At 40.1% G+C, this 19020-nt stretch overlaps 1 protein-coding gene across 1 annotated transcript; it reads left to right on the top strand.

Moving 5' to 3' along the window:
* The first annotated feature begins 16252 nt into the window (after window positions 1-16252).
* LOC128261221 (mitochondrial 2-oxodicarboxylate carrier) lies at window positions 16253-17290 on the top strand. The gene has a single exon (XM_052994795.1). It carries the CDS (start codon window positions 16349-16351, stop codon window positions 17249-17251), a length of 903 nt encoding a protein of 300 aa, XP_052850755.1. The 5' UTR covers window positions 16253-16348; the 3' UTR covers window positions 17252-17290.
* The last annotated feature ends 1730 nt before the right edge of the window (window positions 17291-19020 follow it).

The following is a 19020-nucleotide window of genomic DNA, read 5'->3' as shown; positions in this document are numbered from 1 at the left end:
CAGGGATTTCCATTTTCCCCCCTCAAAACTCCCTGCGGGACGGGCAGTGGCAGAAAATCCATTCTGATTATTAAGCCAAAGAGGGGAGATGGTCTCGGTAATGTAAGGTTAACTTGTCGATAATATAATTTAAGCATGTAAAACCATAAAATAGTGAATAAAATTTAAAAAGAAAATTTAATTGTATTCTTGAGTATTATATGTTCTTAAATGAAACATCAACAAAGCCAATGAGCTATTAATTTCAAACATCCACCAGTGTAGATTTGATAAGATTTTCTCATGTTTGGAAAAATTATGATTTCGTTGGCTGTTAACGGCTGTTAACAGCTGTTAACGGCATTTAACGGCTGTTAAGTTTATGCTGAGCGCTTTTTACAGATGTTAAAGAAGACAACAGAGGTCTTACAGATTTAAAATACGCATTTCACTCAAAGTATAAAAACTATATAAAATCTATATATATAATTCATTAATATAAGTCCCACCTTCAAGTAGAACCAATAAAATGAAATTCGTTCAAAAAAAACTTCACCTGAAACAAATTTGCATTAATTGCTTTAAATATAAATATCGAAATGTTAATAAAAAATATTTTATATAAGGTGTTGAGATAGTTAAAGTACTAAATAAATGTCAACTCGTACCTGAAACATTTTTTGGAATATTTGTGGGAATATGCTTCTTCATGGGTGTTGCATTTTATTGGATGGCCTATTCCCAAAAATGCCTTTGGCAGATTTCACTTTGATATGCAGGAACATGTCGGTGTAGGTTTCATCTGGCGTAACCCCAGAGTTTCCTCATCCCGTCTGACATTTATGATGACAGGCGGTCATGTTGGCTGCGCGAGTGTGTGAGCGTCATTCGTTACCATTCCAACTGATGTTGACACGTGCTACATCATCATAGATGGCGATTCCCCCAGTTTTTCCTGCCTCCTGCTCGGCATGTCTCCTCCTCTGACGCTTTCCTCGGAGGCACGTACAAAACATAAAAGTAACTGCACTGCGCTTTGTTGAAATAGTTGCAAAAGGAAACGGGTAGCAAAGCACCAGAGGGCCGGCACAGGGCAGAACGGAAAAAAGCTGCAAAAATTAGAAAAACGAGGAAAAAATGCAAGCCAACACACAGAACGTTCAAATTCGACTGGACTTCAAAGTGTTCAAATTGCAGCGTCACGGAAAGTGCGAGAGAGATTTCCGCTGAGTGCAATGCACCCCGAACAAAATAAGAAAAAAAAAGATATAAAAAAGAATAGCACGAATAGAGATAGACAGCGATAAGCCAGAAAAAACTGCACAGCCTAATGACGAAAAGAACGTCGAGGAAACGATTTTAGTAGAGGATGCTAAAAGATGCAGGATCTGTTTGAAGTGCGAGCTCATATTCATGCAGGCTCAATCGAACCCAGATGCAAAAGGAAAGCTTAATTGAAGAAGGACTTAGCTCAAAGAGATATGGATTATTTTTCAAAAAATCTTAAATTTTATTATTATTATTACTATAATAAGCAAAGGGAAATGTGAGCGTAGTTTGAGCATTAGTTACTCAGTCCTTGTCTTTTCCTTAAAATATATAAGCGAATTATTTTACTTATTTATCAGCGAATTATATTTACAAATCACATGTGAGCATACCAATATGTTTTAGGCATTAAAAATTAATCAAAATATCATTATTAAACATGTGATAATGCTATACTAAGCTAAATTATCATATCTAATGTACTTATATTAGTTGTAAATTTGCAATCTTCATTGAAATAAGAAGTTGTTGATATGCTAAAAAAAAGTGTCAATCTTATTTGTCACAATCTCCAACAGCTTCTGATCGAACGCAGCCCTTTAAGTTCATTTCAATTGCAATGGTTCAATCACATCAGCAGTAAGCCACTTTAAGCAAACATTAGCCTCGGAATACATACATGTGGCCAAAAGGTTGCATCCGAATGCTTACAACGTCCTTGCAGCCACCCACTGGATTCCCAGGGGGAGGGAAGGGGAATCCTGGGAGAGAACACCGATGGCAACTCTCACTTGACTGCCCTGAAAGTGCATTTTATGTTCAAATCAAAGTAAAGGTTGCCGGCTCACTCACCCACACAGTTCAGTTTTGCTGGCAATTTTTCAATGACGTGCCACCGACGACTACGGATGCTGTGGCTTTAAGAATTTATGAAAATGAAAATGATGGTTGCCATGGCCATCAGATAATGCCAAAACAAGCCAAGCCAAGCCAAGGCAAAGGCAAAGGCAAACAAAAGTAGCTGCGAAGGGAAACAAGGATCCTTTTGGCAGGGTTGGAAAAGGTTGCCAATGCCATTACCACAATGCAGTCATCGTTGTTGTGCTTATATATCCTTGCAATGATTTTCAGCGTTCTGTTTACTCACGTTTGCCCCCCTCCCCCTTACGTGGCCGCCCCCCTCTCCGCCACCCTGCTGCTCAGTGAACCGTGCGAAGAACTGGCGGCCCTGGCCGGGAATAAATTATTAAATCATACACCGTTTTAGTGCGCTTTAAGCTGTGCGGTTTACCTGGTTATATCTTGGTGGGATTTGCCATACTAAAAAGGACATCGCCAAACAATTTTAAAATTCACAATGGCCGGTGGAATTTAAAAGGAAGTTTTTCTCTAAATTCACTGTTGAAAATACATCTTTTTTTATAAAAAAATTTAATTTAAAATTTTAAAATGGTTTACATGTTGCTCAACCCAATAAGGAGTTACTTAAATAACATTTTTATTTAATTGTATAACATCTAATTCAATTGCAAATGTCAGAAGTTCATTAAAAAGAGAGTTATTATTTTTATTTATTCAAAATAAAGTTCAAATATAATTTTTACCATTTAAAAATAGATAAGCAATATGGGTATAAGTATTATAACATTGAAGATGCCTGGTAACACAGAAACAACTTAAGTTTGTTATAAAAAGAACTAAAGTCATGAATCGAAGAACACGAAATTTAACCTTTCACAAGGCAACGTAATATTTTTAAAATATTTAAAGTTTTACAAGTTTTTTAAACGCAAAAAGCTGATTTATAAGAGCATCTGTAGTTTAATTTCCAGAAAAACTTTTTAAAATTATATAGGCAAACATTTTCAAAATTTCTTAGCTGCTTGTTTTTTATTTTTAGTGTTCTGAGCTCCTTCATTTTCGACAACTTAAGCCAGTTATGAATACGAGGCTTAGACAGCGAACAACAAATTTCACAGTCAGCGCTTTGCAAAAATCTTCATCCAACTTAAACACCAGACAGACGAAAAATAGGAGTTTCCTGCGCTCAAGCGCTTAATTGAAGTCGGATAAGGACGGCGAAAGAGAGTGAAAAAGTGTAGCAAACCTACAGGGCTTTGGGCCATAAATCCTCGTAATTTCAGAAAGCGAGTGGAGAGAAGTCGCCGCAATCGATAAGCGCTTAATTGGCCACACGAAAGACATCTTGATGCAGTAGAAGGAGGCTCAGGAAACCCGGGCAATTGGCTTAGCCCCGAAATCAGGTCCGAGATGGCTAAATAAAGTTGTCAGAATATAGGGGTTTCCATGGCGGGGTAGAAAAGGTTCTCCAACTCTTAAAATGCTTCATTAAAATGTAGCCGATATTAAATTTTAACGCCTGACCAGAGGTCCTTAATTGCGCAAACTTTTTACCCCGAAATGCGTGGGGGGCCACAAAAGATGTTTCACCACACACACATATGCCACAATTTTATGAGGACAATGAGCGGTGGTAGTGTGGGATCGGATCACATTGTAAATAAAACATTGTAGAAAATGACAAAGGAGCCGTACCGTGAAATGAGCCACGACCAAGAGTTCCATAAAACATAATTCCAAAAAACTGTGAAAAAGGCAACGGCAAAGTGCCGCGAGTGCCGTCAAGTGCGAAATTTAAATTTGCATAAATTATACAATGGGCAGAGCCCCGAACAGAAAAACAGACAACGGAAACCAACCACAAACACGAAAGACAAAAGCTCAAAATGTTCCGAACAAATTTTTTGTGTAAAGTCATGAAATATATATGCGATAATCATGAAGGCGTGAGATTTGAGTGGTCATAAAGTGTTTGACAAGAGGGGCAAATTGTGGAATGGGGCTTATAAAAGGACTGAATGGAGGGTCACTGTAATGACCAGCGAAAATATTAACGGACGAAGGAATAAATTACTTTTAAATTAAGTTAAATTTTGCATTTGAAGCGCATTTCATAAGGATTAATTTAATCTTTTAAGGGTTTACACTATTTTTTCATACTCATTATTTTTTATTAAAAAGTGTTCTTCATATAACCATTATGTTAATTAACAATACAAGTTATTATGTAAATTGGTATTCATAAAGAGACACGCGAAATCACTTTGTTTAACAATTAATTGTAAATAAAGTTCAGAAATTTGAACAGTTTATAATTTGATTAATAATCTTATAGCTTATAGTACTAGTCAAAAGTCTTCTATTGTCTTATACAATGTCAAATTTGTAACCAATCCTAGGCTTTTGACTCGCCTTAAATCTTAATAGAAGCAATGCTCGTCTGCAAAAATTTTTACAAATAGCAACCATTGTATGGAATATTCGCCGGTTTTAATCACAACAACTAGCCTCAAGCCAACACAAATCTCTGGCCCTCACTAACCAAAACAAAGGCCGCAAAATCCCCATAAACAATCGCAGCAACAGCAAACTATTAAATATAAGCACGCACATATGCATACAGGACTGACTTATTCCAGGACATTTGAGGAAAGGGCTTCCCCAAACAGAATCCGAAAAACCGCAGCTTGTCATAATGGCAGAGGGAAGGCGACGGAGGGTGGAAGCACGTTTAGTTTGGCTTAACAAACGGCAGGACATCTACAAAACAAAGGGATCGAGGAGCAGAAGGGGGCTTTTGATGGACACGGGCTAGTCGAGGTCCTGCCGAGTCCCCATCTCTCTGGTTGTTTGGTACGTGACTTTGTGATTTTATGAGCGCCGAGAATGCCACACGTACTCGGCCAGGATTTACTTGGCCCAGCCCCATTCTGCCCCATTCGAAATCCCCTGCATTAACACTCAACTAGTGGGGAGTCCTGGCAATGCTTTTTATGGCTGTGTTTAGTGAAAAAAGGATTCAGCTTGATTGCACCCCCAGGAATCTTGGCCTCTGCCAGGATATTGGCCTTATGGCGAATTTAATTGGCCAAAGGACAGAGCATGAGTGGGGCAATCCCGGCCAATTAGGAACCTCAGACAGCCACTTGCAATGATCTGGAATTACTGGAATTTCAAGCGCAAACTCTGGGCCATATTTCTCCCCTTCGACTGTGCAGAAATGAAAGTAATATTATTTGTTTATGGCAGAGGCAACGGGCAGCGAGCACCAGATCAGACTCAAACTATGCAACCAGGAGCAATTTAATGCAAAGTCGTCTGTAAAGTTTCCATCCCCTGCCTCATAGCCATGTTCCTTTCCCCGTTTGAATTCTTTTTTAAGGCCCTGCGAAATGTTTCAAGTGCACAGAAACAAAGAGTAAAAAATTCAGATACAGAGGCCCGAACAAGGAAAAAGGCATTTTTTTACAGAGGAAAGGAAGAAATTGAAAGACAGCAGCGGTGGCCCGTCTGGCTGCGGATTTCCTGATGATTTTATTGGGCCGCCAGCAAACATTTTTGAGTGTTGCCAGCAGCGGTGGACTGCGGAATGCGCCAAAGTATTTGGCAACTTTTTCCTCCACTTTCCTTGCCGGCGGCCAGCCAAAGGATGCGGCAAAAAGGATTAAGCATGGGTTGCCAGCAGGCTTGTAAATTGTTCACGAAGTTTTTCGCTGGGTGTTTTTAAATTTCATTTTTTCCTCGCCTTGCCACGCGAAACCGAAGAAGACCCAATAAAATGTGGCAAAATATTGAGAACTTGTAATGGGCATCAACAGGAGAGGCAACCGAACCCACATGTGCTGCGAATGCATTCCCCGGCATCCTTTCGCTCCGTCATTGCCAATAGGGTTTAGTTCGCTCGCCTTCGCTCCCTTATTGCAGCCGACATACTGCAGGCTACTTAGGGCTGCATATAGAATCCAGGCCGAAACCCCCCTCCCCCTCCTGCGTCGCCCATGTGTGCACTACATTTCAGCCAGGACTAGGACTCCTTCTCCTTGGGCCTTTCGTATCGCTGCTTATAGACTATGGCACGGCTGCTGGGCAACTTACTTAGCGGTTGAGTGCAAATCTTATGCGAGTGTGTTTGTGTCTGCACACGAGTGTGTTTGAGAGGGTGTGTGTAAGTGGGTGGTTGGTTGTGCCGATGGGTGTGCGGGTGTAAGCATGTGTGAAGAGGCTGGTTTTGTAGGTTTAAGTTGCACGGGTATGTTAAACATTTGGTCTGGCTGTGGCACATTACGTGAATGTGATTGAAATTACCTATAAGGCATCGAAATCTGCAAATAAGGAAATGTGATTGGGGTCATTGGGTAAGTAACAAGATGGTTATATTTCAAAGGGCTTTCCAATATTACCCGTATTAATTAGTTTTTGGGTAATACCGAGTTTTAGAACTTGATTTTAACCCAAGCAAGAATAACAAAACATTTTATATATTAGTTCTATGAAAGCTAGTTACAAAGTTCACATACCCTAAACATTTGTTCAAAACTGTAACTCTTCAAATAAACCACAATTTGTTAGACATTTTTAGAGTCCTGATTGCTAGTATGAGCTTTAAAAATAGTTTGAAAATTAAAAAAAAAACTTTTACATATTAAAAAACAGTAAAAAACTGCCTAATTGAAAAAGTCAATCATTAAAGTTTGATTAAATAAGGACATACATGTTCATTTTATTTCGCACGCATATTGTTAATAGAAAACTAAAGTAAACGTCTATTAGACTTTAGTAAATTACATTTCATGTAAATATTATTATTAGAAAATTAAAGTAGGCACATATAAGACTTCGGTTTAGTTAAGGTACTTTAGCGTTATCCTTCTTTAGACATTAGACAACTTACCAGAAACTTCTTAGTCAACACTTCTCTTAAGTTCATACCTTATAGAAAAATACTTTGAAAACTTTCAACCTCAACTGAGAAAAACTTTAACCAGCAGCTGCAGAAAATGTTTCTGCGTAATTATCACTCACAAATAGTTAGAAAACTGTGAGAAGCCAACGTATTTTTTAAATTGTATCGAATACTACCATTTATATTGAATGGCTTTTGAAAGAATTTATGTCTTTTCCGTTAAGCTTTTACCTGCAAGTGTGGAACAGTGCCCGCCAGACAAATGCTTCTCCCTATTTTAATGTCACGAAGTCATAGACCAGACGAGTCGGCACTTGAATCGTTAATCATTTGCGTCAAGAAATTACGTATACGTCAAGTGTAGCCGGCCAGATAAGCACAAGGAGACTTAAGAGGAAAAAGGGAGAAGGAGCGAAACAAGGTTAAGGTTTGAGTAGGACAAAAGGGTTTATCGTTTGATAAATGGCCCTCGGAGTTCGCCAACCTCAAAATCCGCCCATTTCTTTCCTATTTTCATATGTTTGCAGTTGAGTTCAAGGTGAATCTGTGAACTGGCTTCTTGCCCAAAATGGGTGGAATACCAAGATGAGCAGCGACATTCGGGGATAAAATTATGCAAATGAGCGCCCACAGCCAAGGACCCAAACAATTTGTCAGCCGTTTGGAGCAGAAGGAGTCGCCGAAAAACTTTTAAGGCAAATCAATAGAAGACCTCAATTGCAATTAAAATAGTTGGGTGACAGTTGTTCAGAGCTAAAGACGTGACCCAAACAGATTCTCCTTCTAATTGGGCACGAGACAAAATCGATATAAGCTTTCTTCCGCAATCTATGCCACATTTTCACTAATTCAGCTTCATATCAATCGAATCGACAAATGCAATTTTACAAGCAACTGAAGACAGACAATGAACTTCAGGCGAATAAAGGGGATTTCGCGTTCCACGCAAGTCTGTGCACATATCGGATAAGACTCAGCCGGTTGTGGGTTTTTCTTTTTTGTATTGGGTGCTGCACATTTTTATGCAGCATGTTGTCAGTCTGGAATCGTTGCATACCCCTTATCCTGCACCCATATCCTTTGATCTCTCCCGACTGTCATTTAACTGTCAGTTTCTCTGCTTGTTTGTGTCGCCTTGCTGTCGCTTAAACGTCGCCTCAGGAATCGCTGGAGGCGGTTGCCAAGAGCGGGGCGTGGCTGAAACACAAATCGGGCAATTCTTCTGGGCATATGTGCGACTCTTTGCGGTGATTATCTCCACTGGATGGCGGGTATTTTGGCTCGAACGAGCGGAAAATCGGAAAAAAGATAATTGATAAAGAATGGGTAAATTAAGTCAATATTTGATAGCCAAAAATGTCTTGGTTCTTATATAAAAAACATGAAATATTTGTAAAATGTTGACAATTTTAAATTTTTTTTGTAGCTTAAATGGCAATTAAAATAGAACAATGAGATAGCTGCTTACGGGTGTTGAGCAAAAATCACTCATAAAGCTCAAATAAGAATTAAGTATTAAAAAACTTGATATCACATTGCATGCCACTAAATATGTATTTAAAAGGGATTTCCTGGATTTATTATAATATCTACTAAATAACAAATTTTTATCTATTTTATTACCTTCTAAGTAGCAAAGAGGACAAATTGCAACTCAAATTAAATTTGACACTCCATAGTTTCCACACATATAATACTTGATCAAAAAAAGTCCAGCGCAACTTGTTCATCCTTTGTAAGTTATTAAAATTTTAATAATATCCTTTTTTCGTCAACGGGCACACTTTTCGCGAATCAAAATTCCAAATTGCAGCTCCCTTTCAGGCTAATTGATTTCATTGCACCCACTTGCAGCCCGAAAACCGAAAAATTTATATAAACTAGTTGGGCAAGAGGCATGAAAAAATGCACAAAGAAAGGGGATGGACTAAAAGCCAAACGGGAAACATATTTTAGCCATGAAATTTATGCCGCCACACACTAAATGAATTTCGCAGTCCAAGGACCTCCTGCAAGCTAGGACGGGAACGACGGCGGCAGCAACAACAAAAAAGGCAACAAAGGACAAATGCAAACAATGCAGATAATTTAGTTGGCGGCGGGTAGTTTTGTAACAAAAGCACAACACAGGGAAAGAGATCAGGCTGGACTTTAACCAGAAAAGCGAAACGGAAAAGGGGGGGTGGTGGTGTCGTGGTAAATTCGTTTGGCCAACTAGGCCTCTCAACTAGTCGAAATTGGCGCCAACTCAACGGAAATGGGGGTGGGGCGGTCGAGGGCCGGAAAATCCATTGGCACGCCACAAAAATAGTTAACTTTGTGCAGGCAACGTTTAAATTATGCAAGCTCCGCAGGACTCTGGACCGAGGACCTCGACCACCAATCCCCTCAGCCCCGTTCTTTATGCTCTCATTTGCGAATGTTGCCTTGTTTGTTCGTTTGTTTGCTAAACGTCTGTCAGGCTTCACAAATGTTTGCATTTGGCATTCAAAAAGTTCATGCAAAATGAAATTAAGTTGACTCTGCCAGTGGCTTTAAGGATTTACAAGTTTCTAAGCTGTATCTGCTTGTACGCCCCGACACCCAGTACCCAGCACCGAGCACTCGGCACCCGGCAAATGCAGCTCATTTAAACACATGTCACAATACTTTCGCACAGCTGTCACTTTGACAATTTTCTAGATGAGTTTCTTGCGATTTCGCCGACGCTTCCGCATACGAAGTCCCGAATCGGGGAAAAATGCGAATCTTTAAGCCATCTCGGGCGGCGTCTGCGTAGGTCTGTCAACGTCATCATCCTGCTCGTAATGTGGCTCCTCACAGGACCCCGGCACACGGTCCTTCCAAGGATCCCTCGCACACGTCACACGCCGGCTTCTTAAACTTCCAGACGCATAATGAAAACTTATATCACGAGTATTAGAGAAATTGCGAACACATGTGGCCCCTGACTTTTGTTGAATGCCAGATAAGGGCTCTTAAGGCGGTATTGATGGAGCTTTTACATAATGCATAATCATTCACGAACTTTTACCATTTAGTTATTGTTTACTTTACTCCTTATATAAATACATTTTTGTTTTGAATTTAAATTGAATCGAACTAATACTTCTTAGGAACGTTTTTTAGGGAAACAAAATCTTTAAAGACTGTAAATTAAAAAAAAAAATTGCAAGCTAAAACCCTAGGTATACGTAAGTGTTAATTTAAAATACAACTCAAAAGTGATAAAACAAATTTTATTGTATTTCCTAAATTTAAAATACAACTTAGAAGTGATGTAACAATTTTATTATATTTCCTACATTTCAATAGCTTTCTGCAACCCAAAAATGTAACTTTCCAAATTGAAAGGGAGATATTAAATTCCAAAAAAAGAAACCTCTTCGACTTTCTTTGCATTAGCGAAATTGAAATCCATGACCGAGGGGTGCACAATTCCTGCGTTTTCCTTGTAATCCTATTCCTCTAGTTGGGTGGCATAAAATTTCATAACAAGAGTCCTTGCCCCAAATGGTGAGGATGCGCTTTGTGGCACCGACATGCACATCCACATCCGCATCCGCATCCTCATCCGCTCCATCTTCCTGTTCGCGGTTTACAAGGAAGTAAATTTCGTTATCGTTTATTATTATTATTATGCGCGATGTGTGAAATGTCTAAGTCCGGCTTCTTCCCGCCCACTTGATTCTTTGCCAGAGTCGGTGATTGTGTTGTGACGTGGGAAATAAATTTATATTCATAACACACAGGACGAGCAGGAAGCTAGAGCCAGGAAAGTGGGAGGAGCAAAGGGCGCCCGACATGCATACAAAGTGCTTTATGTGTGCCACAAGATGCTGAAAGATGGGCCCGCTCCTGTAGTAGCATTCCATCAACAGACTCTGCAAGTTTTTTGATTAAACTCGAGTGCCTCGCCTCAGTCAGTGGGCTCTTTTTGGGGCTGTTCCTCTTAGCTCGTAGCTTATTAAAGCCACGTCAAGTGCGTGTCGGGAGTAAAGTGCTAGTAGAGCATGTGCAGCTAATGGGATTAGCGTTGCACCCAGAGAGGCAGAGCCTCCTCAGAGGATCCGAGAGGAGTTCCTTCAATCTTCCTATCTCCCTGTATTGATTAGTAATTTACTTGCCGGAGCATACACTCCCAGTTTGAGCTTTCCGAAAACTTCCTTTACAGTGAAGCTTCTTGTAGCGGTTACTGTATCTAAAAATATATGTGATTTTTCTTAAATACATTTATAGGGCAATTTAACTGTAAGGCGTGCAGTTCTCACACACCATCCAAAAGGAATTTTGCCGAGAAATTGTACAAATAATTAGCAAACCATCATAATTGTCAAATAGTTAGTTAACCTGTAACAAAATCATGTAAAGTAAATACCTCCAAAAAAGCTATTTAACTCAATGTTAAGACTTTACATGACATTGAGAAATTGGACCTGGCCGAAAATTATAAACTTTATTCAAAAGTTTTTTAGTAAGACAAATCCAACTTTATGGTGAGTAAGAACTTGTTTCCCAAGCATAAACTTAACTTGGTCTTAAAACTTAACAAGACGTTGGGAACTCGCCCTGCGTTTTTTTATTAATTTATTTATTTATCATTGCCGTCATAATGTAGAAATGAATGGATATTTGTCATTAGGATAAAACATTATTAAAGTTGTATAAGAAATTATTTGCATTAAAGCAGAATATTATTTAAAGGAAACTAGTTTATTACGTAGATTAAGAACAATGCCACAACACACTGCAATGCCACAACACAATGCCACAATGCACTGCTTTACAAATTTAAATCGATGAAATCCTCCAGAGATCAAACCTTGATTTTTCGGTGCAAATGGACTCCCTGATTAGAAAAATGATACTCAAGTTGTTTTGTATGGTCCCATTTTTTTTTAAAGTGCGAATAACGTTTTTCACCTGTTTTTATGCCAATTATATTTTTTATATCCAGGTTTTCTAATATAGATGCTCGAGCTCGACAAAATTTGAACAAATTGCTATGAAGTCCCGACAAAAGAATTTAATTCGTATAAAATACACGCTTGAAAACCGAAAAAAATGTTTTCACTTTAACTTGAAATCTAACAAATTATTAGCCTCAATATTCCGCCGGTAAATCTAATTTTATCCTTACTCCAGGATAATAATTGAAGCTAGAGAATATTGACTGTAGCACGTCAGCCCAGGTACACAGACAGACAGATGCAGATAACTCGATTTCAGGTAGCCAAACTTGGCATTAACATGACGGCAACGGCCAAAGTTGAAACATGCGTCTGGAATCCACGACGCTGGACAACTTTGTCGTGATATAAAATGTACAAAGCACAGGTAGTAGTTTCCCGAACGGCAGGGGACAATCCGAGCAATGCCCTGCAGCCACATGAAGTCCAAGTTCCACTCAAAGTCATCCATGCATAAAGTCAAACGCAGGCGAACATCGCAGCACAACAATCAAAATAGCGTTTCTGAAGTCAAAGACGCCGCTGGGCAACTGAAACTATCGAAAAAATGTGGTACTCAGGAATCGAAATGGTCATGGAAATGAGTTGGGAATAGGCAAGCGAATGTGGCTGGGCCATATGCAGTGCAATAACTTGCCAAACTGACACCATGTCCTTGGGGTCCACTTTTTTCGGGAAGAGCTCGCGCGTTTCATCGATAACGTTCCGTTCACATCTAAAAAGTGGTGGCGCTGGAGGGCGGGTTAGCTAGTGTATCTGTTCATCATATGTCGGAGGACATCTAGGGGATTACAGTGCACGAAAATGTTATCTGATATAACAATGGAAAATTCCTCAACTAACGTTAGACAAATGCTTTGACAGACATCTAATGGAAATTATGATTATAGTACCTACCCGACTCTCCTCTATTCATTTATAGGAACGACGACATCTTGAAAACTACTAGAGCTAGTAGTAGCAAATTAGTATATTTTTTAAATTGACCAAGAGACATATTTTAGGTTTGTATATATTTAATAAGTCAATTTGTAATGCAAATGTATTACAAAGTAAGTTAAACATGGTCATTGACGTCAGCACAAGCAGACAGTTACATCCTACCGCTAGATGGTGGCAAATATTTTTGAGCCAATAGAACTGCAATTGACGCCATATGTTGGTTTTTTTTTTAAATTGGTTTACCGATTTTTTGGTGTTATTGCAGTAACATTCTTGAGTCTTAATTGTTCACATTCTCATTTAATTTAAAAAGCTTATGAGTACTGTGTACTATTTGATATATGTAATTTTGTTATGAAACCAATTTAAATATTTATTTTGCACATGTGTCATACCATGTGTTAACACTCCCAGTTTCTCTCACTGTATATGACTCGACAAACAATGAGAAATCATGCACAAATCGAGCAAATTGCATATTTCTTATTTCTTACGCTGGCGACTTTTAATTTTTTATGCGAAATGCAGTGGAGACAGGACTGCGACTGCAGGATCTTTTTCCTTTTTCCGCCGCCGTTTTCATTCCGATTCGCCGAAAATGCATTCCCCGTTGGCCATAGAAAGATGAGGACGATGCTGCCATCCAACCGCATTCCTCGCCTTTGCTATTTTTCAAACGCTATATTTTGTACGCTCGTGTGTGACTTGTAAATTTCCCTTGTCGGACTCTTAGAGGCGCTTGATTGAGCTCACGTTCTCCGGCATCTCCAACTCTCCGGCTCTTTTCCCGTATCCGTCTTCGGTTTGACTGTCAGACGGAGTGCTCACTTCGCTTGACTTTTTATTCAAAATATATGAAATGGAGTGCATACTCGAATAAGCCCTGAAATTAAACCGGGGCTGGGAAAACGCCTTTTATTTCCCCCGTGAGTGTGAGGGAAGTTTGCCGCAATTTTCGCTTAGTTTTGGGTTGGATTCGAACGTGAGCCCCGGAATTCCTGGGCCCCAAATGAGTTTTCAAACTTCCGAACTTCGACATCATTGTCTTTAATCAAAGAGCATTAAAATGTGCATGCGTTGAGCAGTATCCTAATCCCAACCCGGGTCCCCATTCGAATCCCTTTTGCTCAGCGAGTCCGGAGTGGCATTTTTGCATGTCACACGGCGTATTGCGAAACATGAGTATGTAAATTTTTTGTTCTGTTCGTCTCAACCTCCTCAACCTCCTAGTCCCACGCTCAGCTCTTATGGGTGTTCCCTATGCCATTATACTGTATTAAGTACAGAGTTGATTTCACATGTGTCCCCAAGTTGGGGTGGCTGCTGTGAAAAATGTTGCAAAGATGCAAAACAACTGTTGGCAGTTTGTCAAATTTGATTTGTCATACATCAAATGGCTTTAAAATGACAAGGAGATGTCTGATGTGCTGCTGACAGTGGGTGAGAAGCTTTCTCCATTTCCTTTTTTTTTTTGTGGTTTGCTGTGAAGGAAAAAAAAAAGTAAAATTCTGTGGGTTTCTCTTTACTCTGCTGGTGTGAAAAATGTCCAGCAAATAACGAAAGTGTTGATGTGTAAACTCAATTGTGGGTTGTTTTTTGACATGGGGTTGGTCAGAAAAGATTTCACTGAATTTGGGTTTAGGTAATTAAGTGGATTGTGTTGGTAGAATATTAAATAACGAAGAGTGTTGCTTTGGAAATGTGTTGCTTGTAATACATTTACTCCGTTCTATAATACATTTTCTTATAGTTTAAGGTTTAAGATCCCCAAGTTAGACTTTCCATTGAACTATCATTTGTCAAAGTAATACTGAACCCTCTGAGCTTCTCCACTTAATAGCCGAGTCATCAGTCACTGGGCCAGCACCAACTGCCAACAGCTTAAGCCGCAAAGTGATGCCACTTCACCTTAGCTAAGAGCCCTGCTCATTGCCCTAATATTCTAATATAAATTTAACGCTCTCCATCAAGAGTGTGGCTAACTCGTCCCCAGGATACCAGAACAACAGGGAAACAGGAACAGCCGGCGGCACTAAGCTGACTTATGAACAAGGACCTGGGAAACATGGCGCCACGCCAAAAGGTACTTGAGGCCAACAAGGCAGGAGCAGTCAAGGACCAGCTGAAGGACATGGAAGCGAAACTCATTTGCCTCATCAGGCCGAGGAGTATAGGGAGCTCCACAGTTGGTTGTGGCCAGGACATGGTCTGCAATTGTGCAGCGTGACAAGCAAATTGCCAGGATACACACCTAGCCACAGACAATGTCGGTCCTTCACTCCGCTCGCGTGTTAAACTTTGCCGAATGCACTCCCCTTCCCCCCCACCACTTCACCTCACTTCCCTTCACCCTACCTCACTCCTCTCCGTTTTCACAACCAGCCAAACACCCCATTCAACCACCACACACACATTCCAAACTGGGCCAAAAGAGCTCGGTTTTGTGTAGATGAAGATGAGCAGCGTGGGCTGGGACTACACTGGCCTGTGCGACCATGACTAATTTGTTAGCAATTATGTTGGATTGACGTCCCGGATTGGGCCACATTAGCATAATTGTTGTTATGAGATCGCCCAGGAGTCCAACAACAGACATTTTGAAGGGGGAATGCGGATGGGGTTGGGAGTTCCTACATGCAGTGCACTTGACATTCATTAACATGCCACTCCGAGAATCATTAAGGCAATGTGACGCGAGGCGAATATAGCAAGAAAGGTCCTTTAAGAAAGGCCTCAAATGTGCGCATAGTCATAGATCGTGTAGCCAAGTCTATAGGGAAAATTAATTCATTTTTAAACTTGTAACTCAAAGTGGGAGCTTTAAATGTTTAAAATTTGAACCATAGTTCTAATTAAGGCTTTTCAATTCAATTAACACTAAAGAATTGTTAAGCAATTAATGCAATATTTACAACACATAAATTAAATTGCTTATAAATAGTTTAGTTTATTAAAGTTTTCCCTTATCACAGTTCTGTTGAGAAGTCTATTGGGATTAATTAATATTCTCACTGTGAACTAAAATGACTCATTTTAGGGCTACATATTTTAATTTTACCTGGTGAATTGCTTATCAATGTATGCAAAATATCTTACAAAATAAATGTGTGTTTATAAATGTGTTATAAACTTTTTAAGGTCAAAGTAATAAGTTCTACCAAACAAAGAAGGCACATGTTGTGTACATAGTTAGTAGGAGTAATTATCATGCGACTAAGACACTATTTTAGTTTTAACATGTTTTAACATTTATAATTATTAAGGGCCTTAAAATTAGGTTATTTTATGTTTAAATGAGCTGGGCTTACTTTACGTAAACTTATATTTCTGAGTTGGCTTTTAAATCACTGTCGAAAACACTGGATTACTTTTATTTGGACAAGATGATTCCAGACAAAATTCAAAATTTGTCGTCGTCGTCCGAATGCCGATCTTTTGTGAGGCGTCGGCCAGGCCAGAAGCGCACTACCAATTCCTGGCTGGCGGTTTGTCCGGCTTCCTGGAGGTGGTCTGCTTACATCCCCTCGATGTGGTGAGGTCTCGAATGCAGTTGCAGGGCACACGTTCCGTTCGGGGCGAGGTGCTGTACCGGGGACCTCTGCACGCCATGGCCAGTATGTACCGCCATGAGGGGCTGACTGCCTTTTGGAAGGGCATTGTGCCGCCGGTTTGCGTGGAAACTCCAAAGAGGGGCGCCAAGTTTCTGATGTACGAGCTGTTCAAGCCGTACTTTTATTTCGGTGCCCCACAGCCCACTCCCTTGACCCACGCCATGGCCGGCACGCTGGCCGGAACTCTGGAGTCCTTCGTCGTGAACCCCTTCGAAGTGGTCAAGATCACACAGCAGGCCAACCGCTTGGAGCGCCTGTCAACATTGTCGGTGGTCAGGAGCATCATCAAGCACGATGGCTGGGGGTTCGAAGGACTATATCGAGGGATTACAGCCCTAATGGCTCGTAATGCTGTCTTCCACTTCGGCTTCTTTGGCTTCTACAACGCGATCAAAGACTGGGTTCCCATCTCGCAGGATTCCGGCTCTGAGCTCCTTCGAAAGGTCACAATCGCCGGATTCGCCAGCTGCCTAGCTGGCGTGATGAGCTTTACTTTAGACATGGCCAAGTGTCGGATTCAAGGACCCCAGCCGGTGAAGGGCGAGGTCAAGTATAGGTGGACCATCGCGACGATAAGAACGACCTTCAGGGAGGAGGGCTTTCGCGCCCTGTTCAAGGGTCTGTCCTCCATGCTAATGAAGGTCGTTCCGGGTGGAGCTATGCTGCTGGTGTCCTACGATTATATATATGAATTCCTTAAGACTACAAATTATTAACATTTATATAAAGAATATACTCGACTTTAATATCTGTCTTTTTACTACTGTTCTAGGTTGTAGGCTATGAAATTGATGATCGTAAAGTCAACTTCACTCTTGGTGCAGATAAAAAAAAACATACTATGCATACTAATAATGGGGACAACACCTTTGAAAAAGATGGTAATTTAATCATCTTTTCGAGGGATCCTGATTTAAATAATCCACAAAACACTGCAAGTAAGGAAAATGTACCTTTACGCAGCTGCTTATCCTAAAACAATTAAAGTTTATATTAAAGAATGCCTACATTGTATCCTCTCTATAAAAATCTCAATTGAGAAAATTCCAATTAAGTCTACAAACGAGAGTTAAAGACATTAATATATTGGAAATTAAACTGTAATTAGATAATCGATATAATTAAGTGTCGCAATATGTGAAACGTGATGGCTCAATAACTCTGCACAGTTTTTCCTAGCTAATTACTCAAACACCTCTAACCATCAAGTCGAAATCTGTTTACCTCCCTGATAATGATGGCCACCCAAACAATATTCATTTATCTTCGAGACCCAAATTGCCATTTCCATATTTATGTTTGTGTTTTTGTTTCAGCTTCGACTTCCGTTTCCGTTTCGGGGTTTCCCCACAAACACACACATACAGACACACACACACTCAGAGATACATGACCGCAGACCGCAACTCCGCATGTTTCACACTTTACACTTAATTGTTTAGCACGACAAGAGCAGAAACACCGAAAACAGCAACTGAAACGGCATCAACAAGACCGACAATTGTAAGCCAGCCATAACAACAATTACAATTACACGGTGAACTTACAGGGGGAATTATAATTAATTTATGCCTAGTGTTTCAAGTGTTTGCTTGGACGCCTCTAAGTGAGCTACGGACTTCGTTTCCCTATTTCCCTTAATTTTTCCCTTTTTTTTTGGCTTCATTCCACTTGACACTCGCACCTAATTGCGTGGTAATTGAAGAGTCCTGCAGGACGAAAGGAATGGCAATTAGGAGTCATTACGGTGAGAAAATTGGAAGCTGCCAGAGCAAAAGTATCTCACCCAGTGAAGTATTCAAATCTAACATTAAGACCCAATTGAGCCACTTAAATCGTATAAATCAAAGTTGAATGCTTGGCCAATTTGGCCAACTGCAAATCAACATTTGTTGCCATCAATCAAATTTTCAATCCCAACAAGCTGGCCCCGGACTTTTCCCTTCCAAAGGGGGGTTATCAAATAGAGTTTCATGCTTAATTAGTTTTAATGCGTAATAAGCATATTTCGGCTGAATTAGCCAAAAACATCAACCGTAACTGCGACCGCAATTGCAACAACAGCACAAATGTTCAATTGTATTGGCAATTTGGGCCTTAAAGTATGCAGTGCACATTTTCAATTATTCATAGTTGAAATTGCAAATGCGTAATGAAATGAAATCAAAAGCAGAATTTCCGATATGTGCAGTCCAAACCTAATTCCGCCCCTCAAAAAGCCCCAACCCAATCGATTTCGTCCCCAATGGGGTGGAAATGCCCTTGAGCCATTTGCCATGTTCATGTCGACGTCATTTTCCATCGTATAGTAATTACACTAATCTATGTTTCGAGTATCTGTGTGTTTGAGCCAGTGTGTGAGTGCGTGAGTGTGGGTGTGTGTGTTCGCCTATGTAAATGCATTTGAAATTGACCCTGGAGACATTTCGTTGGCCAGAAAATGCAAACCCAAAACGCATTTATTGTTTTGTCCTCTTGTTGTTTG

Source organism: Drosophila gunungcola, unplaced genomic scaffold, assembly GCF_025200985.1.
Source record: "Drosophila gunungcola strain Sukarami unplaced genomic scaffold, Dgunungcola_SK_2 000001F, whole genome shotgun sequence".
NCBI classification, from domain to species: domain Eukaryota; kingdom Metazoa; phylum Arthropoda; class Insecta; order Diptera; family Drosophilidae; genus Drosophila; species Drosophila gunungcola.
Note: the sequence above shows the minus strand (reverse complement) of the source record. Positions and strands in the feature narration are given on the sequence as shown.